Genomic DNA, 16,196 nt, shown 5'->3' with positions numbered 1-16,196 from the left:
CATGAGCAAGTTTTCAGGAACAGAGAAAGGACTTGCACCATAATCAGGTGTCACACCATCTCTACTATTCAAAAATTCATCATGGTCTGTCAGGCAGATGGTTTGACCTCAGTTCCCTTTGGAACCAGAGAATGGCCTTCTAGGTATCCTTGAGTCTATCCTCCCTTTTTTTCTCATCCATTTGGAGTCATCCTTCTCTTTCCTTTCTAGGTCTGATTCTCCGCACTTTTCCTCCCCACCTTTTCCACTTTGGCCAGTAGATTACTGCCCTGGGCTAGGAAGAGCTGAAAATGTCTGGCATGGCAGGGCTGCCTCCACTACACGATCTGTCCAGGTTAGCTCTGCAGCCTTGTTTATAATGCCTGAGACTTATAGCCCATTTGAGCATTCTTTTCAGTTCTCATCCCTCTAAATGGACCCTTAATCCTCCATGGAAGTTAACAATGGGACCATAGTCACTGCGTTTGTTCTCCTGGGACTATCCAACAATCCTCAGATCCAGGTACCCCTCTTTGTGCTGTTCTTGGCGATTTACCTCTTGACCTTCATGGTGAACCTGCTTATTTTGCTTGTGATCAATACTGATTCCCATCTCCAAACCCCCATGTATTTCTTTCTAAGACACCTCTCCTTCCTGGATGTTTTTTATTCCTCAGTCATTGTGCCTAAACTGCTGGAGAATCTTCTTTCTAAGTGGAAAACAGTGTCCTTTCTTGAGTGTTTCACCCAGATTTCCCTGGTTATATTTTCTGGGGCCACTGAGGCCTGCCTCCTTTCTGTCATGGCCTATGACCGGTTCCAGGCTGTATGCCACCCATTGTTGTATGCAGTGGCTATGAACAGGAGAGTTTGTACTGGCCTGGTAGGTGCATCCTGGGTGATAGGAGTAAGTACCAGCCTAATTAACACCCTCCTCCTAGCTCAGCAGCACTTCTGTGGCCCCAATCTCATCCACAGTTTTGCCTGTGAGCTTCCCCCAGTGCTCTTATTGGCCTGTTCTGACCCCTATAGTAGTATTGCCTCCATCCTGACCACCATGGTAGTCCTGGGCTTTGGCACCCTTGTCCTACTTCTGGGTTCCTACAGCCAAATCATCATGACAGCCCTAGGGATCAACTCAGCCATGGGTCGAAGCAAGATCTTTTCCACCTGCTCTTCTCATTTCCTTGTGGTCACCATCTTTTATGGCTCAGGAGTATTCAGGTATGTCATAGTATATTTCCTAAATGTAAAATGCGTCCTATTCCTCACCCTATATGCCCTTGATCTATAGAACAGAGCATTGCAATGTGGCAGGAAAAGAATCATGTAGGAATTCAGAAGGCTTGGGCTCTAGTTCTGACTCTGCTGTGGACTAGCTGTGTGGATTATAAAAAATCCATTTTCTTTCTGAGGCTCAATTGTTTATTCTGAAAAAAATGAATTTAGAGAAAGACTATATATTTTTCTATTTTAGAAAAATATTTTTCTATTAACCTATGGTTTGAGAGTTATTGAAAGGAAATTACAAAACCTTTAGTAGATTTTCATTCAGACTAAACAAAAATAAATAAATAAATAAACAAAACATAGCATCCTTGAAACAGATACCATCTTCCTTTCCTGCTGGAAGATGTCATCTTCAAAGCTTGTTTATGTTATAACTCTTTTTCGACACCTACTATACACCAATTCTTCACGTGGTCAAGTTCAATTTTAGCATGCATCATACCACAAGAGATATTATTAAACTCTATTTTCAGGTACAGAACTTGAGTTTGTAAAGTAACCAGATAATTTCCCAAAATAGTCCCAGAATGAGCTAGTTATGGAGCCAGTTGAACCAAGTTTCATGTTCTTTCATACCATGCTTCTCTCAAACATAAACAAGTCTTCCTTCTCCAAGAGACAGAGTAAATAATGTCTGTTCTCTCTACTAAGGAACTGGACAAGGACTTTCACAAATTCCTCAATACTTTTTTCTCACTCTCTGTGACTTGAAGAGAAGTAAGAAGGTGGAGATGGATGGTAAGGAATAGTTCAAGAGAGTTCTCCTGAACCTGAGGACAAAATCTCATCTCCCTTGATCTCAGTTTCTTCATATGCCTTAAAGGAACAATAAGATTTCTCCTTCCAACTTCACAGAAATGTTAGAAGGGATAAATTAGAAAAATTTTTAAAGTGAGTATAATGAATATCATTTTTAGCCATATATACCAGAATCTACAAGGAACATTCTTGGTATACTCTATTTATTCCAGTAATAATGTTACCATTGAAAAATAACAATAAATAATGGCATGAATCTGGCCAAACTTTTCTATGTACATATATAAATATACCACAGTGAATTTCACCTTTATGTATCCATAAAGTCTTAATTTAAAAATATAAATAGATAAATACATAGAAGAAAAATCAGTAGAGTAGAGGAAGAAAGAAGCGAGGAAAGGAGTAGTACTGTGGACTGAATTGGAACAAATCATATTCCATGCTTATATAATTATATCAAAATGACCCCAATATTATGTATAACTATTTTGAAATAACAAAAAACAAAACAGATTAGCACTAAAAAAAATCCAAAACATAGGGCTGGGGTTGTAGTTCAGTGGTAGAGCACTTACCTAACATGTGTGAGGCACTGGGTTCAATTCATATAAGTAAGTAAAAATAAAGATCCATAGACAACTAAAAAAAATTTTTTTAAGTTAAAAAAAATAGTAGCCATGATTCTTTGGGAAATAGCCCTAGTGATACTTAAACAGGGTACTCCCAAAATTAAAATGTTGTAATCATATCTTTTGCTTAACATATTTTTATCTCCCACTTCATTTACCAGTCTTGGTTTCTTTTCCAAACCAAAGAAAATGCAACTAAAAGAATAAATGTCTGTTCCACTTAGCATTATAAAAGTAATATGCTATGACTGTGAGGGTAATTCCCAGAGCCATAAGTGTTGGATATGATGGCAGCATTTGAACTAAACATACAGTTTTACAAGGAATAGTCACCACAAAGTTAGAACATAGTGTGTTTGTGCATATAAAGGAAAAAAGAAAAACTCATATCTCATCAACATAACTATTAAGCAACATGCTTTGAAGAGAATAATTCCTATGGAAGTGCATGGAATTATTTTATTCTATTCTAACCTGTGGTCCTTGATATGCTACAGAACTTTTTATCCTTTTGGGCAACTCCAATAACTTTCTGTTTGGGATCCACCATATTTAGAGGCATTTGAATTCAGAAATAACTGACTCTCCCAGTAGCTTGGGAGGCTGATGCAAGAGGATCACAAGTTCAATACCAGCTTCAACAACAGTGAGGCACTAAGCAGCTCAGACCTTGTCTCTAAATAAAATACAAAATAGGGCTGGGGATGTGGCTCAATGTTCAAGTGCCCCTGGGTTCAATCCTTGGTATATCCCCTCAAAAACAAATGACTGACTCTTCATTGATCAAACAGTCATCTGTAGGTGCTACCACCAATAATAGCTGGCTCCCCTATGCAGACTCTTTTTGAAGAATTGGAAGGGATGAGATGAACCATTGCTGCCAAGTGTGTTATGGCCATTGTCCTGATCTGAGTTTGCTCTTTTGTGCAATTCCCTACAAGGTATATGACTCCAGCATCTGGCTCAACCCTGGAGCAAGTACTATCCTTGCAGTACAGTGTGGTGACCCCTCTGCTAAACCCCCTCATCTACAGCCTGAAGAACAAGGAGGTGAAGGCAGCTCTCAAGAGGACACTGGCCAGGAAGTCCAGGCTGACCTTCTAACCCAGACTCCCCTACTTCACCAGGAGAAAAAGTTATGGGAGGAAGAGGAGGCAGGAAGAACTGTCACCACTGAGTTATCTCAGCAATCATCATTTTCTAAAACAGAAGACTTAGCTTCTCTTCCTCTATGGCCCTGCCCTAATGAAGATAGATGAGGAAACCCCACAACAGAGCAGGTGACACCATCCAAGGGGGCCCACTCACTGCACAAGAAAATCCTCGGGGCATCATTGACCTTTTTGACAGCTATTGATCTTTCCTCATACTTATTGTTCTCTCTACCATTTCCCTTCTTCTCCTTCCCTTTCCTCCTTTACCTTTCTCTATGCACAAAGTGAAAATCAATATATCAGGCCACCAGCAAATATCCCACTGCATTCTAGGAAAGTCCCATCTTGGCATTGAAAATATGACTCTCCTTCTATTCCCATCCCTAAAGATCCCTGTGCAAGAACTACATATCCATAATAATGTGGCAGGAAATAGAGCAAAGTAAGTATGTGTCTTCTTACCTTCATTTCTAAGAAAAAGTAGCACCTAAGGTAGAACCTAGAAAATCCTTAATAGCTATTTGTGGACAACTTAAGGAATAAATGAAGGAATGAGTGATGGATTCATCTGAAGAGACCTTTTTCTTGCAGGATCCTAGGAAATGGGTGGAGGTGAATAACCCTCTTGAAATTATAAGTGTCCTGAGAGCAGAACCTCTGTCCAGTAGCTCTGTGTCCGCAATTTCTAGTGCATCCTGCCACCTAATAAGTTGTGTTAGATAAATGAGGTGGGGGCGGTGAATGAGAGAGAAGGGGGAATGAGATAGATCCTACATTACTCCTGCCATGACGTGCTGTCATCCACAGACCTTACCAGAGGCCAAACCAATTGGAGCCCCCAATCTTGGACTTTGAACTTCCAAAATTTTGAGCTAAATAAAATTTTTCTCTTTGTAAGTGAGGTGCTTCAGATATTCTGAGTAGTAACACAAAGTTGACTTATAGAGCCAGGACTGTGGGGCTGGCTGGCACAACCTCAGCTTTAGTGGCAATCTTACCCCAACCACTTGGTGGACTTGGTCCCTCATGTTTCCAGAGATGGAGTCTTCTGAGGCAATAGCTATGGCCCACCAACAAGTAAAAAGTACATGTGTGAACTCAGTGGGCCGAATGTCCATCCAACTCTGCCACTTCACATACATCACATATTCAGTCTGTTGCCACTGTGTGACCAAAATAACTGACAAGAACAACTTAGAGGAGGAAAAATTTATTTTGGGCTCACAGTTTCAGAGATTCAGTTCATGATTGGCCAACATTTGAGTCCAGTTTCTCTCAGCCTGAGGTGAGGCAGAATATCCTGGTGGGAGAAAGCTTCTCAGCAGAGCATAAGAGAGGAGCAGAGAGCATAAGAGAGAAGCTAGGGACAATATAAAGTTCAAGGGTATACCCCTAGTGACCAATCACATCCCACCTTCCTACAGTTGCCATCTAGTCATCCATTCAAATTATTAATCCCTCAAATGGATTAACCCACTAATGAGCCTACAGCTTTCACAAGCTAATTAATCATTTCACTTCTGAACATTGCTACACTGAATATCATGTTTCCAACATATAGCCTTTTGGAGGATACTTCACATCCAAACCACAACATATTGCAGGGCCTGAAACCCTGAAGACCTGGGAAAACATTTAATCTCAGTCACTAAAATAATATGACTAATATCAAATTTTTTCCTGAGAGTTGGTTTTCATTAGATATAGAGAGAATGGCCTCCCCACCCCTTGTATAGAACTACAGGTTACTTAAACAAGAGGGCTTCATTTGGGAGCTGATGGCTTCTAAGACAAAGAAAGTATGATCTGATTGCCTAAAGCCCCAAAGGGCATTAGGGTGGAAAAAGTGTAATGAGCAACATAAGACATCTTAGGAAGGCAAGGAGGAGGGAAAGAAGATGTGATCCTTATTCCCTATTAATTCATAAAAGGGGTAAAATGAATTGTAGTTTGGAATACTGAATTGTCAAAACAGAAAGAGATCTCAGAAAGGCCATCGGTGAGTAGCACAAAAATCTCCTGATTTTTCTTCCATACATCCCATAATCATTAACATAACTGATAAATAAAGTTCTACAGACATTCCCTTTAAAATGCATGAAGTACAAGGGAGAAAAATGGAAGGATCAATCCAAAAAGAGATGAGAGATGAGAGATGAGAGATGAGAGATGAGAGATGAGAGATGAGAGATGAGAGATGAGAGATGAGAGATGAGAGATGAGAGATGAGAGATGAGAGATGAGAGATGAGAGAGAGAGAGAGAGAGAGAGAGAGAGAGAGAGAGAGAACACGCCAGGGAGTGGGCTTTTATTGGGGAACAAAAAATTCCAGGGAAAATCTCATCCAATGAAGGATAAGGGCGGACAGCATCCCAAGGTCAGGAGAGATGATTGGGTTTTCAGGCCAGTGGCCAGGCACGCCTCTGCACAGACAAGCCCTCAGACCTGGGAAAGGGTGGGGAAGGCTTTAACACCGCTGTGTCTAAGCACCTCTCACCCAGCCAGGGAGGTAACTCAAATCCCATGCGAGGATGGCCTTCCACACGTAATGGTCTCCATTATAACTTTGATCTCTAGAGAGGAAGCTCCTTTCACAACTCTTCTTGAAAGATAAGTAAAACCCTCAACCTCCTCAATCTATCCATTTCAGAATCTCAGAGCCCCTGACATTCTTTTTTCCACAAAAATCTCCATCTGTCAAAAGCCCACCTGTACTTCAAAACCAGCTCAAATTCCATGCCTTCCATGAATCCTTTCTTGATCCCTTTTTCCTGCATTCCCCCAAATATAAGCTCTTTCCTCTTATACCCAGGGCACACTTTTAACCTCCCTTGTGATGTTTATAACGTATTATTTCTTATATTATAACTATTTAATAATGTTTATCTTGTCTCTCCTATTAGAGAGATGAAACACAGCAACTCAGAATCCTACTGTGGTTCCTTGAAATATTATATGACTAATTAAATTTTGTTGAATTGGTACAGAAAGTATCGATTTCTGTGGTAAATAAAGGCTACTTCTTCAGTAGAGATAGAAATTGGCTCCGACCTATGCCCTCATTCACCCTATTTTCTCCCTTTTCCTGTAGGAAGAAAATACAACAAGGCATTCCAAATCAGGCCCTTTATTCAGGACAGAGGCAGGATCTGTTGCTGTAGTGAACATGCCATCAGGGGAACAAAGCAAGGATCCAAAGTCCAGTGCACCAGTCAGGCATCCCTGAAGAATAGTCCTCAAGAGTACAGTGGTGTCACAACAGGGTCCAGGGCTCAGAAACAAATCAGCTTCAGAAGGGTAGAAAGAGGCGAACTGAGGTAGCATTAGGGAAGAGGGGTTCCAGGAGCATAGAAAGGATGGAACATGGCAAAGACAGCAGATTCTCACAACTTCTTACAGCTCCACTGTTCCAGATTATCAGAGCAGAGTGGTTTATGGGCCAACCTGGCAATGAAGAAAGGGACAAAGTGAGTTGGCTCAAAATTCCATTTAGCCAAAAAGCTCCAGATATATAATCACTGAGCTGACCATATCTTGGCTCAAATTTCCATTTAATTTCATCCTCAGGAATACTGAGGTAGAATAATATGCATGAAAATTACAGAATGACTTTCCTAGACAGATAGCAAGGGGTGCTATACCTTCTTGGTGGGTAGGATTCATTTGTTAAACCCAAGAGAACTGTAAGACTAGAAAAATGTGCAATGACAACAGGGATTAATTTATGATATAGGACTAAAAAAGTGGAATAGAAGTCCAAGGCCAGGTAAAGGGAGGCCAGGGTATCAACCTTCCACTAGGGAAACCCCTTATTAGGAAAGCTATTAGAAGTGGAGCAAAGGAAAGCTTAAAAAGTGAAACTTGAGTCTGTTAGATGAGTTTTGTTTAGGAGACTATATTCTAGATTAAATGACCAGGAGATCCGGAATGAAGAAAGTGGCAATGGGCTAAAAGGGAAGAGGAGGCAAAAAATAGAATGGGGATTCACCAGTAGTCAATTCCTTTTTGATCCAGGATCTTCTTGGCACACATTTTGTCATCAGTAAGCTCATCATTCAGTAACTCTGGTAGGAATTGGAAGGAAAGAATGAGAGAGATGAGAAGTACTACCCAGGAAGGTAATGAGTTCCTTTTTTCCTTGGATCCAGTGGATCTTGTTCTATGAACTGAAGGCTTATGTCTGTCTTTGTATATGAAAAGGCCAATACAGTAATGCCTCTCCATGGGTAGGGACTTCCTTCACTTCCCTGGGACATCTCTAGAGAAATCATCAACTTCATTAACTGATACCCTGAGAATGCAGAATATAAGACTTTAAAACTCACAGACAGCTTAGATTTTCTACCCCCTGGACTATCTTGGGACTTCATGGTCATGAAAAATGCAAACAATCTCTTACTTATCATCATCACTTTAAGTCACACAGTTTTTGTGAATTCCAACCAAGGCAGTGAAGCCAAAGGTATAGTTAACACCAACAAAGTTATCCCAGGGGCAGGCTCCAGAAAAACAGAGGAACAGGGTAAAAGGCTACTCACTGTCACAGGAGATGTTACAGAAGTTCCTTGACTGAGAATTCTGGCTACTCCCACACCAAAATTTATTACTGATTTGGAAGAGTCCATATTCTGTGCTGTCATTGTTTTTTACTATGGTTTGTGTATCATAACCACTGCTATGAAATATAATACAGACCCCTGAGGGAAATATGAGAAAGAGATATCACAGAAATGTTTAATATCAACATATTAAGACCTGTTCCAGATGGGAAAAAAAAAGACTTTCCAGCCAATCTCCAAAGATGGCAAAGCATAGGGTATCCTGATTAGATGAGAAAGAGAGTTCCTAAAAGGATCAGATAATGGGAGAAAAGAAGGATAGAAGAACAAATTGAATAAAAGAAGACACAAATAATAAAGAATATAATAAATTTTAGTTAATTAATCAAAAGTAGAGGATAAAAAATGGATGGAGGAGAGACAAATGAAAAATAGGATGAAGAAAGGAAATGGGGAACTCACATTCAGGCAGAGTGATGCCTCCATAGCCATCCATGTCTTTCAGAACCTCGGACAGCTCACATTTTGTATATAGCTTGGCCTGCATGGCAGGGAACAAGATGCTCATCAAGAACAGAGAGACAAAGGACTTCATTTTGGCTGCCCTCAAGAACCTGAAATGGGGGCACCACTTAGCTTCACCTCCTTTTATGTATGTAGAAAATCTCAGGAGCCCTGGCACCGAGCCCTATATCCAGGAAGAGGATGAAGAGAGATTAGTCATGCCAAGACAAGAAACACTGAACCTGCCAGCTTCCTTCCATAATTTTATCCTTTTCCTTCCCTTCCCCCAATATCGAGTCAATACCAAGTATTGTTCTCTGCCAACAGAGAGTTCCAAACATGATCCTGTTTCCTATTTGGCTGTGCTTATCCCTTTGTTTCTTGTAAGGTTAGTTCTAGGAAGCAGGATATCCATGGCCTACTTTAAGAACAGAGAGGGATTCAGGGTCAATACAAGTGAAGCAATCAGAAAATGCAGCTCCTCTCTTCCAACTAAAGGCACACAGAATTGGAAATGTAGTATATGCTATCACATTCCAGGCACTTGTCTGGTCAACATAGCCATGGAATAAGGAATCCTTTGATATGTTGGTTGATGGATGAGAGCTCAGAAATAAGGATAGAACATAAGAACATAGACTCTGAGAATAAAACATAATTTGGTTTCCAAGACTTCCTATTTAAGAAGGTGAATAATTTGAAAAGCATGTATGAAAATATCTATCCTATGAGTGAGCTATCATCAGGTTCTCCACCGCCAATCACCACTTCCATAAATAAATAGATACCACACTTCTATTAATTAAGACAATGTGTCAATCCAAGACTAATAGCTTGTTATAGATTTACTCATAGATATGGATAGAAGTTATAGATAACCTTAGAGTTGGTCATAGAAAGTTAGAAAGAGGTTAACCCAAATCAGTGAGGAGATTGGACTTTATGCACTTTAAGACTGGACAAAGAATTATCTGAAGGCTGTAAAACAAGTTCCTGAATCTGAGCTATAAAGTGAATATCCCTGAGCAAGTAGAGTGGAGGTATTAGTTTTGAATAATTCTTTAAATTTACTGATATCAAGCTTCATGCTGTGGTGCCAGTCCCCTCCTTCATACCAGGGCTTCTATTCTTTACCCCAATTTTTTACATTTCAGGGGGCATTCATCCCAGCCATACTATTTAATATTTACAAACTGTAAGTCTTCCATACTTCTATCATCTACAAGTCTTCAGAGTCAGAAAAATTCTTCTCCCTTTCATCCCATCTTCTATACTATGGATAATCAGCATCTGAAGTGGCATGAGAGAAACTAGTGCAGAGGATGTGAGATAAGAGATAAGCAGGAAAAACTGATAGAAAAGAGATGCATGTTCAGAAATGCAGCGAAAGTGCTGCCTCTGCTTTTCTCCTCCATTCTACCCCAAACATTGAAAGGGTGGATGACAAGAACAGAAACAAGTTTTGTCAGGAATATGGCTACAGATGAGAGGATGACCTTCAGCCACGTGGGAGGGGGTCAGTTAAGAAATGCTAGTCCTGAGGACTTGTCAATAATGGAGTCCGGTGTAAAACACCTCTTTCCCTGTCTTATGGACTAAGTACCTATGACAGAATAAACCAGGGGCTCAGGGTATCAGGAATCACAGGGCCTTTCTACACTTTCTGTCAAGTCAAGACCTAAGGCAACTACCTACTTGCCTATAATTTGATTATATCTCTGCCCTTCCCTGTGAGCAATAAAAAGCAGCATACAGGCCAGGAATCGCAGTTAAGACCAGAAAAGAAAACAAATGTACCTCAGGCAAGAGGAACCATTATTTCTCTAGAAATGTTTGTCAAACAGGGTATCTGGGTCATCTGAAAAAGAGGATAGAAGATGTCTAATAGGAATAGTTGCAAACATTCAGAAAAAGATTTAGATTCTTGGAGATAGTCCAAAGGAGAACAACAAACAATGATCATAGCACTGAAAGAGGAAGTATAGAGAAAGAGGTCGGCACAGCTAATGGAGGAATGTTCCTGCCCAAATCTCCCTCCCTTTAGAGGTTTAGTTGGGGTCCTCTGCTTGGAGGATGAAATCTAAATCAAAATAATGAAGAGGTGTTTACAACATCCTTTCCTAGCTTTTTTCAGAAATACATTAGTAGGATAGGTTCATTCTCTCAAGTGCTGTGATAAAAATCAGGTTTCTAAAAACAGTAATCATCTTTTGGGAGGACTTCTAGGAATCAAGGAAACAGAAGCTTCTGCTTCAAAATATATTGCCATCTACAACTAGTTCATAGGAGAGTGGTAGCTTATTGAGAGAACCTAGGGCTATCATTTGGAGGGAGCATCTTGAGGACCATGATAATATGGAGTACTACTTCTTACAGTCAGTATACTTACCATGTTCTACTTCATCCCACAACTCAGGAAAACTATCACTAGGTAGATGATAAGGTTAGATCTTGGACTTGAAACCCAAATTTTACACACACTTAATTGTACTAGAGTTAAATCAATTAAGATTTGAAGAAGTGATTTCTACTAGCACTTTTATTTTTTGGCTGCTTGTAAAAAAGTAATTTCAAAGCATTCCATAGATTCACATTATAGTTCCACGGTGAAGCCGTGCTTTCAATTTATGTAAACTTGTTTTTAAATTATTTGAATTCCTGCTTCTATAACTGCTTTTTTGCATGCATGTTTGTGTGTTGTGTGTGTGTGTGTGTGTGTGTGTGTGTGTGTACGTTCACACCCATATTTTACTGGGGATTGAACCCAAAAGCACTCTACTACTGAGTTACATCCCCAGCCCTTTTATTTATTTATTTTGAGACACGACCTTGCTAGATTGCCCAAGCTGGTCTTGAACCTGTGATCCTCCTGCCTCAGCCTCCCCATCCAACTAGAATTATAGGAGTTCACCACTGAACCCAACTATTTTATGCTTAAATGAATCATTGATTCACTTGTGTGAGTTGGGAATAGTACCAACAAAAAATGCAAACATGTACATTTAAATTACAATACATAACTTATTTTAAAATATACTAAAATGATTTTTACCTTTTTAATTGAATGTTAGCTAAAACAAACATGCATCTAATTACCAAGAAGGTAATGAAATTTCTGTGAATATTTTAATATATTTTTTTATTTTTAAATTATAAAATTTCTTCTTTTAAATAAACATATCTTTACATAATTTTACATTAACATCTTTAAAAAAAACTTACAATTTTTTATTTTTGGTTAATGTTGTACATTTTCCTTTCCTTTGTGGATGGGCTTCCCTCTCCCTCCTCCCTTCTCCCCTGTCTCACATTATCCAGTTAACCTATATTAACAATCTATATATTAACAGTATATCTGTCCATGTTGCTATTAATTATTGTACATATATATGTGTGTGTGTGTGTGTGTGTGTGTGTGTGTGTGTGTGTGTAATTTTGCAATCATATTCAGTTCAAAATTTTTAATTCAACTACAATTCTTTCCAGGTTCCCCATTCTGTTCAAATTCCATATTTGTCTATTTTAACACCAATGCCTTACTGATTTCATTGCAGTGGTATTTTAGTATGTTCTATCTGGTATGGCAAGTTTTCTTTGTTATTACCTTTTTCTGAGAAGATGAATAAAGTCTTTTATTTTCAAAAAACTATTAAAACTACACAGAAGTTTTGAAAATGTTGTAATAACCTCACACATACCCTCCCTGTGCCTTCACCTACTGTCAACATTTTGTCATATTTGCTTCTTCTCTTATAATACTATTATTCTTTTAAAAAATATGCTTATCTATTTCAATTCAATTTCTATATAAATTTTAACATATTTTATCTAATTTCCACCAAAACCCTGTTGAAATTCAAATTGAAATTACACACAATATACATAATTACTTTTTTAAAATAGCTTTTTAAAGTCAAAATTTTAACCTCAATATATGTGTTTTCCTTTATTCAGGTCTTATTTTATAGACTTCAGTAAGATTTTATAGGCTCTTCATACAGATTCAGTGCTTTTTTATTAAATTTTTTCTTAAGTCTGTGGCACTTTTTGTTTTCAAATATGAAATATAGTCCTCTTTTCATTTCTAGGAACTTATAAGTAGTATAGGAAACACGTACTTTTGCAAATGTACCTTCTACATGGCCATCTTGACAATATATCATAAATTTTATTGTTTGGGGACTTATAAGTATACAATTATATTATCTCCAAAAGTGACAGGTAAGCTCATTCTTTTATTCTTTGACATATGGCAAAAAGGAACTACCAGAAGAGCTACCTTCTTCTGCCATTGCTCATGGCATAAAATAATTCACCATAACCATAATTTTCTCCCATGAGAATATAAAACCATTGGCCTGTTCTCACTCAAATCTGAAGTTCATGTTTACATAACCACGTCCAGTCAAGGAAATACCAAAGTAAATGCAAGCAGAATGCAGAATAAGCTTATAAAAATTTCCTTGGAGGTTCTTAAAATTCCCACAGATTAAGTTAATGAAATACCTAAAAGAATATTTACAAAATACACAAATAAATAAGCCATCATGAGTTTAAATTGGGAGAAAAGAACTTCCCTCTGCTGGAAGACAGCCACCTTGCCCAAGGTCACATTTACTTCCCAGGAACAATCCAGATCCAAAAGCTGATTGTTGTAGGTAGAGAATCTTATCCCGGCCTGGGATGTGGCTCAAGCGGTAGCGCGCTCTCCTGGCATGTGTGCAGCCCAGGTTCGATCCTCAGCACCACATACCAACAAAGATGTTGTGTCCGCCGAGAACTAAAAAATAAATATTAAAAATTCTCTCTCTCTCTCTCTCCCCCCTCTCTCACTCTCTCTTAAAAAAAAAAAAAAAAGAATCTTATCCCCTTTGCCTCAGTGGAGGACAATTCTTCAGGGCCATCCCAGATCCAGAGGCCCTTATGGAATCAATTGAAGCTTTTGTTATGAAAGCAGCACAATTCAACTTCTGGCCAATCCTGCTTCCTTCAATCCCATCCTGTAGGTGTTGAGACAAAGTACATTCCCAGTTAACTTCCTGCAGGCATATCTCCATCTCAGAATCTGTTATCCAGGGAACCTAACCTAAAACAGTTGGTTGTCAGGAGTAGTCCAAGAAATCAGACTATAAAATGGGATTTGGAGGATATCCTGTAAGACTGGTATACCATCTTCTGTAATAATATACATGACAATTATATGGCGGTGTATCTCTGATAGAATTCATGGACCTGGGACCCATGATGAAGATGTAAAACTTCCCTCTTCACTATTGCTCCCAGCGACCTGTTTTAGGAATTGTATGCCCTTTTCTTACAACTTAAAGCTCTGTGGGTAAGAGGTCTTAGTTCCCAGGTCCAGGAGATTTGGTGGGAGTCCCACTAAACTTCAATCTACAGCTGCCATCAGGACACTCTATACTTCTCATACCAAGAAACTATCAGGCACAAAAGAGTCATCATCCTGGGAGGAATGACTGAGCCTAATCATCAGATGAGGAACAAGGAAGAATATCTTTGGCACCCAGGTGATTCACTATGGTATATCTTAGTACTCCCTTGCCTGATTTTTTAGGGGAGTGAGGGGGTGCTGGAGATTGAACCCAGAGTTAGTTGCTTTATCACTAAGCTATATTAGGAGCCCTTTTTATTTTTTTTTTCTTTTGAGATAGGGTCTCGATAAATAACTTAGGGCCTTGCTAAATTGCTGAGGCTGGCCTTAAACTTGTGATCCTCCTGCCTCAGCCTCCTGAGTAACTGGGAATACAGGTAAGTCCATCACACCCAGCTCCTGGCCCAATTTTGACTGTAAATTACGAACACAGAAATCCTGACTGAGAAGGGCAAGGAGATCAGGGTTTTAAACCCTTCAGGATTGAAGATCTGAGTCAGACCACCACATAGGCCACCTAGTCCAGCAGAGTTATTACCCAAGGATGAGAAGAATCTGGAATGAGTAGTAGAGGAGGAAGTCAATGAGTATCATTTGCAGAGACCAGCTATAACAATAAGAGCTGCAACTTATTCCACTAAACCTCTTTTAAGTTTCCTCATAAAAAGACAACAATAAAATCATGAATTAGCAGCTCCCAGGAGCTGTACAAAACAAGTGGATCCAAGCAGCACAGAGATGAACTAGAATGGACGCTCTTGTACACTAAGTGGATTCCCTCCACCCCTTTCAGGATTAGAGCACTCAGTGCCCAGTACTGATAGCACTCAGCTGAATCTTTCTGACAGGCCCTATGCCTCAATAAAAAACAATTCTCCAGGGTCACCTCAGCTCCACAACTTTCTGTAAGATTTGCCAGGCACTCTATTGTGACTTGATTGTAGTTCAATTTGCCCCTTCCTTCAACTCCCACCACCACCCCCACCACCACCACCCCCCACTGTCTTTGATTCCAATAGCATTTTCCAGTGTTAAACAAAAATTATGGGAGACCTTTTCTAAACTAAGCTCCTGCTCGAGGCCCCATCAGACCATATCAAACCAAAATGGTGTCACTCGAGTTAAAGGCCACATAATCAAATTGAAACTTTCAGGAAGGAGATAGATCCAAGAACAGACTAGTTTTTCCTGAAAACAGAAGATTCTAGTCTGCCCACATCAGCATACTGAGGAAGTTCTCTCTCCAAAAAAGTAATCTGAAGTAAAATGATGGTAACTGTTTTAGTCAGCTTTTTTACTGCTGAGACTGAAAGACGCAATCAGAACAAATGTAAAAAAAAAAGAAAGATATATTCAAAGATTTTAGTCCATAGAAGGCTGGCTCTACTCCTGGTGAAGCAAAACATCATGGTGGAAGAGTGTGGCAGAGGAAAGCAAATTACATGATAACCAGGAAGCAAAGATAGAGGGATCTCCATTCCCCAGATACAAATATATGCCCCAAAGTCATGCCCCCAATTCCCACTTCCTCCAGCCACACCCCACCTGCCCTCAGTTACCACTTAATTAATCTCTATCAGGGGATTAATTCACTGATTGGATAAAATCCAATCATTTCTCCTTTGAATCTTCTTGCATTGTTTCACACATGAGCTTTTGGGGGACACCTCAAATCCAAACCATAACAATAACCAATTGATTTTCCCATCATGCTTCTTCCTTGGTTCCATCTTTACATCCTGCTTTTCTGCCATTGCAGAAAAGAAAGGGAGTTCTCCTTCTTTTTTATAAAACAAAAGCTGCCCTGTTTCTAACATCATAAATAAAATCCAACTAGATCTATAGCTAAACTTGTTATAATTTTTGTCTTCTGACACTAGTAAACTTGCACACCAATCTCGAGTTTGAAGTCTGCTCCCCAGGCGAA

At 39.3% G+C, this 16,196-nt stretch overlaps 2 protein-coding genes across 2 annotated transcripts; one reads left to right on the top strand and one right to left on the bottom strand.

Moving 5' to 3' along the window:
- Nucleotides 1-430: 430 nt before the first annotated feature.
- Or5bs1 (olfactory receptor family 5 subfamily BS member 1) lies at nucleotides 431-3,764 on the top strand. Its single transcript, XM_005325107.1, has 2 exons — nucleotides 431-1,203; nucleotides 3,602-3,764. The coding sequence occupies exons 1-2, from the start codon at nucleotides 431-433 to the stop codon at nucleotides 3,762-3,764; spliced, it is 936 nt and encodes a 311-aa protein (XP_005325164.1).
- A 3,226-nt stretch (nucleotides 3,765-6,990) lies between these two features.
- On the bottom strand, nucleotides 6,991-8,976 carry Lalba (lactalbumin alpha). The gene is made up of 4 exons (XM_005324881.3): nucleotides 8,836-8,976; nucleotides 8,353-8,511; nucleotides 7,803-7,878; nucleotides 6,991-7,258 (listed from the first exon to the last, which is right to left on the bottom strand). Exons 1-4 carry the CDS (start codon nucleotides 8,966-8,968, stop codon nucleotides 7,198-7,200), a joined length of 429 nt encoding a protein of 142 aa, XP_005324938.1. The 5' UTR covers nucleotides 8,969-8,976; the 3' UTR covers nucleotides 6,991-7,197.
- Nucleotides 8,977-16,196: the final 7,220 nt, after the last annotated feature.

Source organism: Ictidomys tridecemlineatus, chromosome 6, assembly GCF_052094955.1.
Source record: "Ictidomys tridecemlineatus isolate mIctTri1 chromosome 6, mIctTri1.hap1, whole genome shotgun sequence".
Lineage (NCBI taxonomy): Eukaryota > Metazoa > Chordata > Mammalia > Rodentia > Sciuridae > Ictidomys > Ictidomys tridecemlineatus.
Note: the sequence above shows the minus strand (reverse complement) of the source record. Positions and strands in the feature narration are given on the sequence as shown.

Bases quoted from the DNA above. Each gene is read 5' to 3' on its own strand.
- Lalba (XM_005324881.3), bottom strand. From the start codon at position 8,968: ATGAAGTCCTTTGTCTCTCTGTTCTTGATGAGCATCTTGTTCCCTGCC. The intron at 8,512-8,835 runs GTGAGTTCCCCA...TATTTCCCTCAG, and splicing joins AGGCATCACTCTGCCTGAAT to GGGTCTGTATTATATTTCAT. The intron at 7,879-8,352 runs GTGAGTAGCCTT...AATTCCTACCAG, and splicing joins CTGTAACATCTCCTGTGACA to AGTTACTGAATGATGAGCTT.
- Or5bs1 (XM_005325107.1), top strand. From the start codon at position 431: ATGGAAGTTAACAATGGGACCATAGTCACTGCGTTTGTTCTCCTGGGA. The intron at 1,204-3,601 runs GTATGTCATAGT...ATTCCCTACAAG, and splicing joins TATGGCTCAGGAGTATTCAG to GTATATGACTCCAGCATCTG.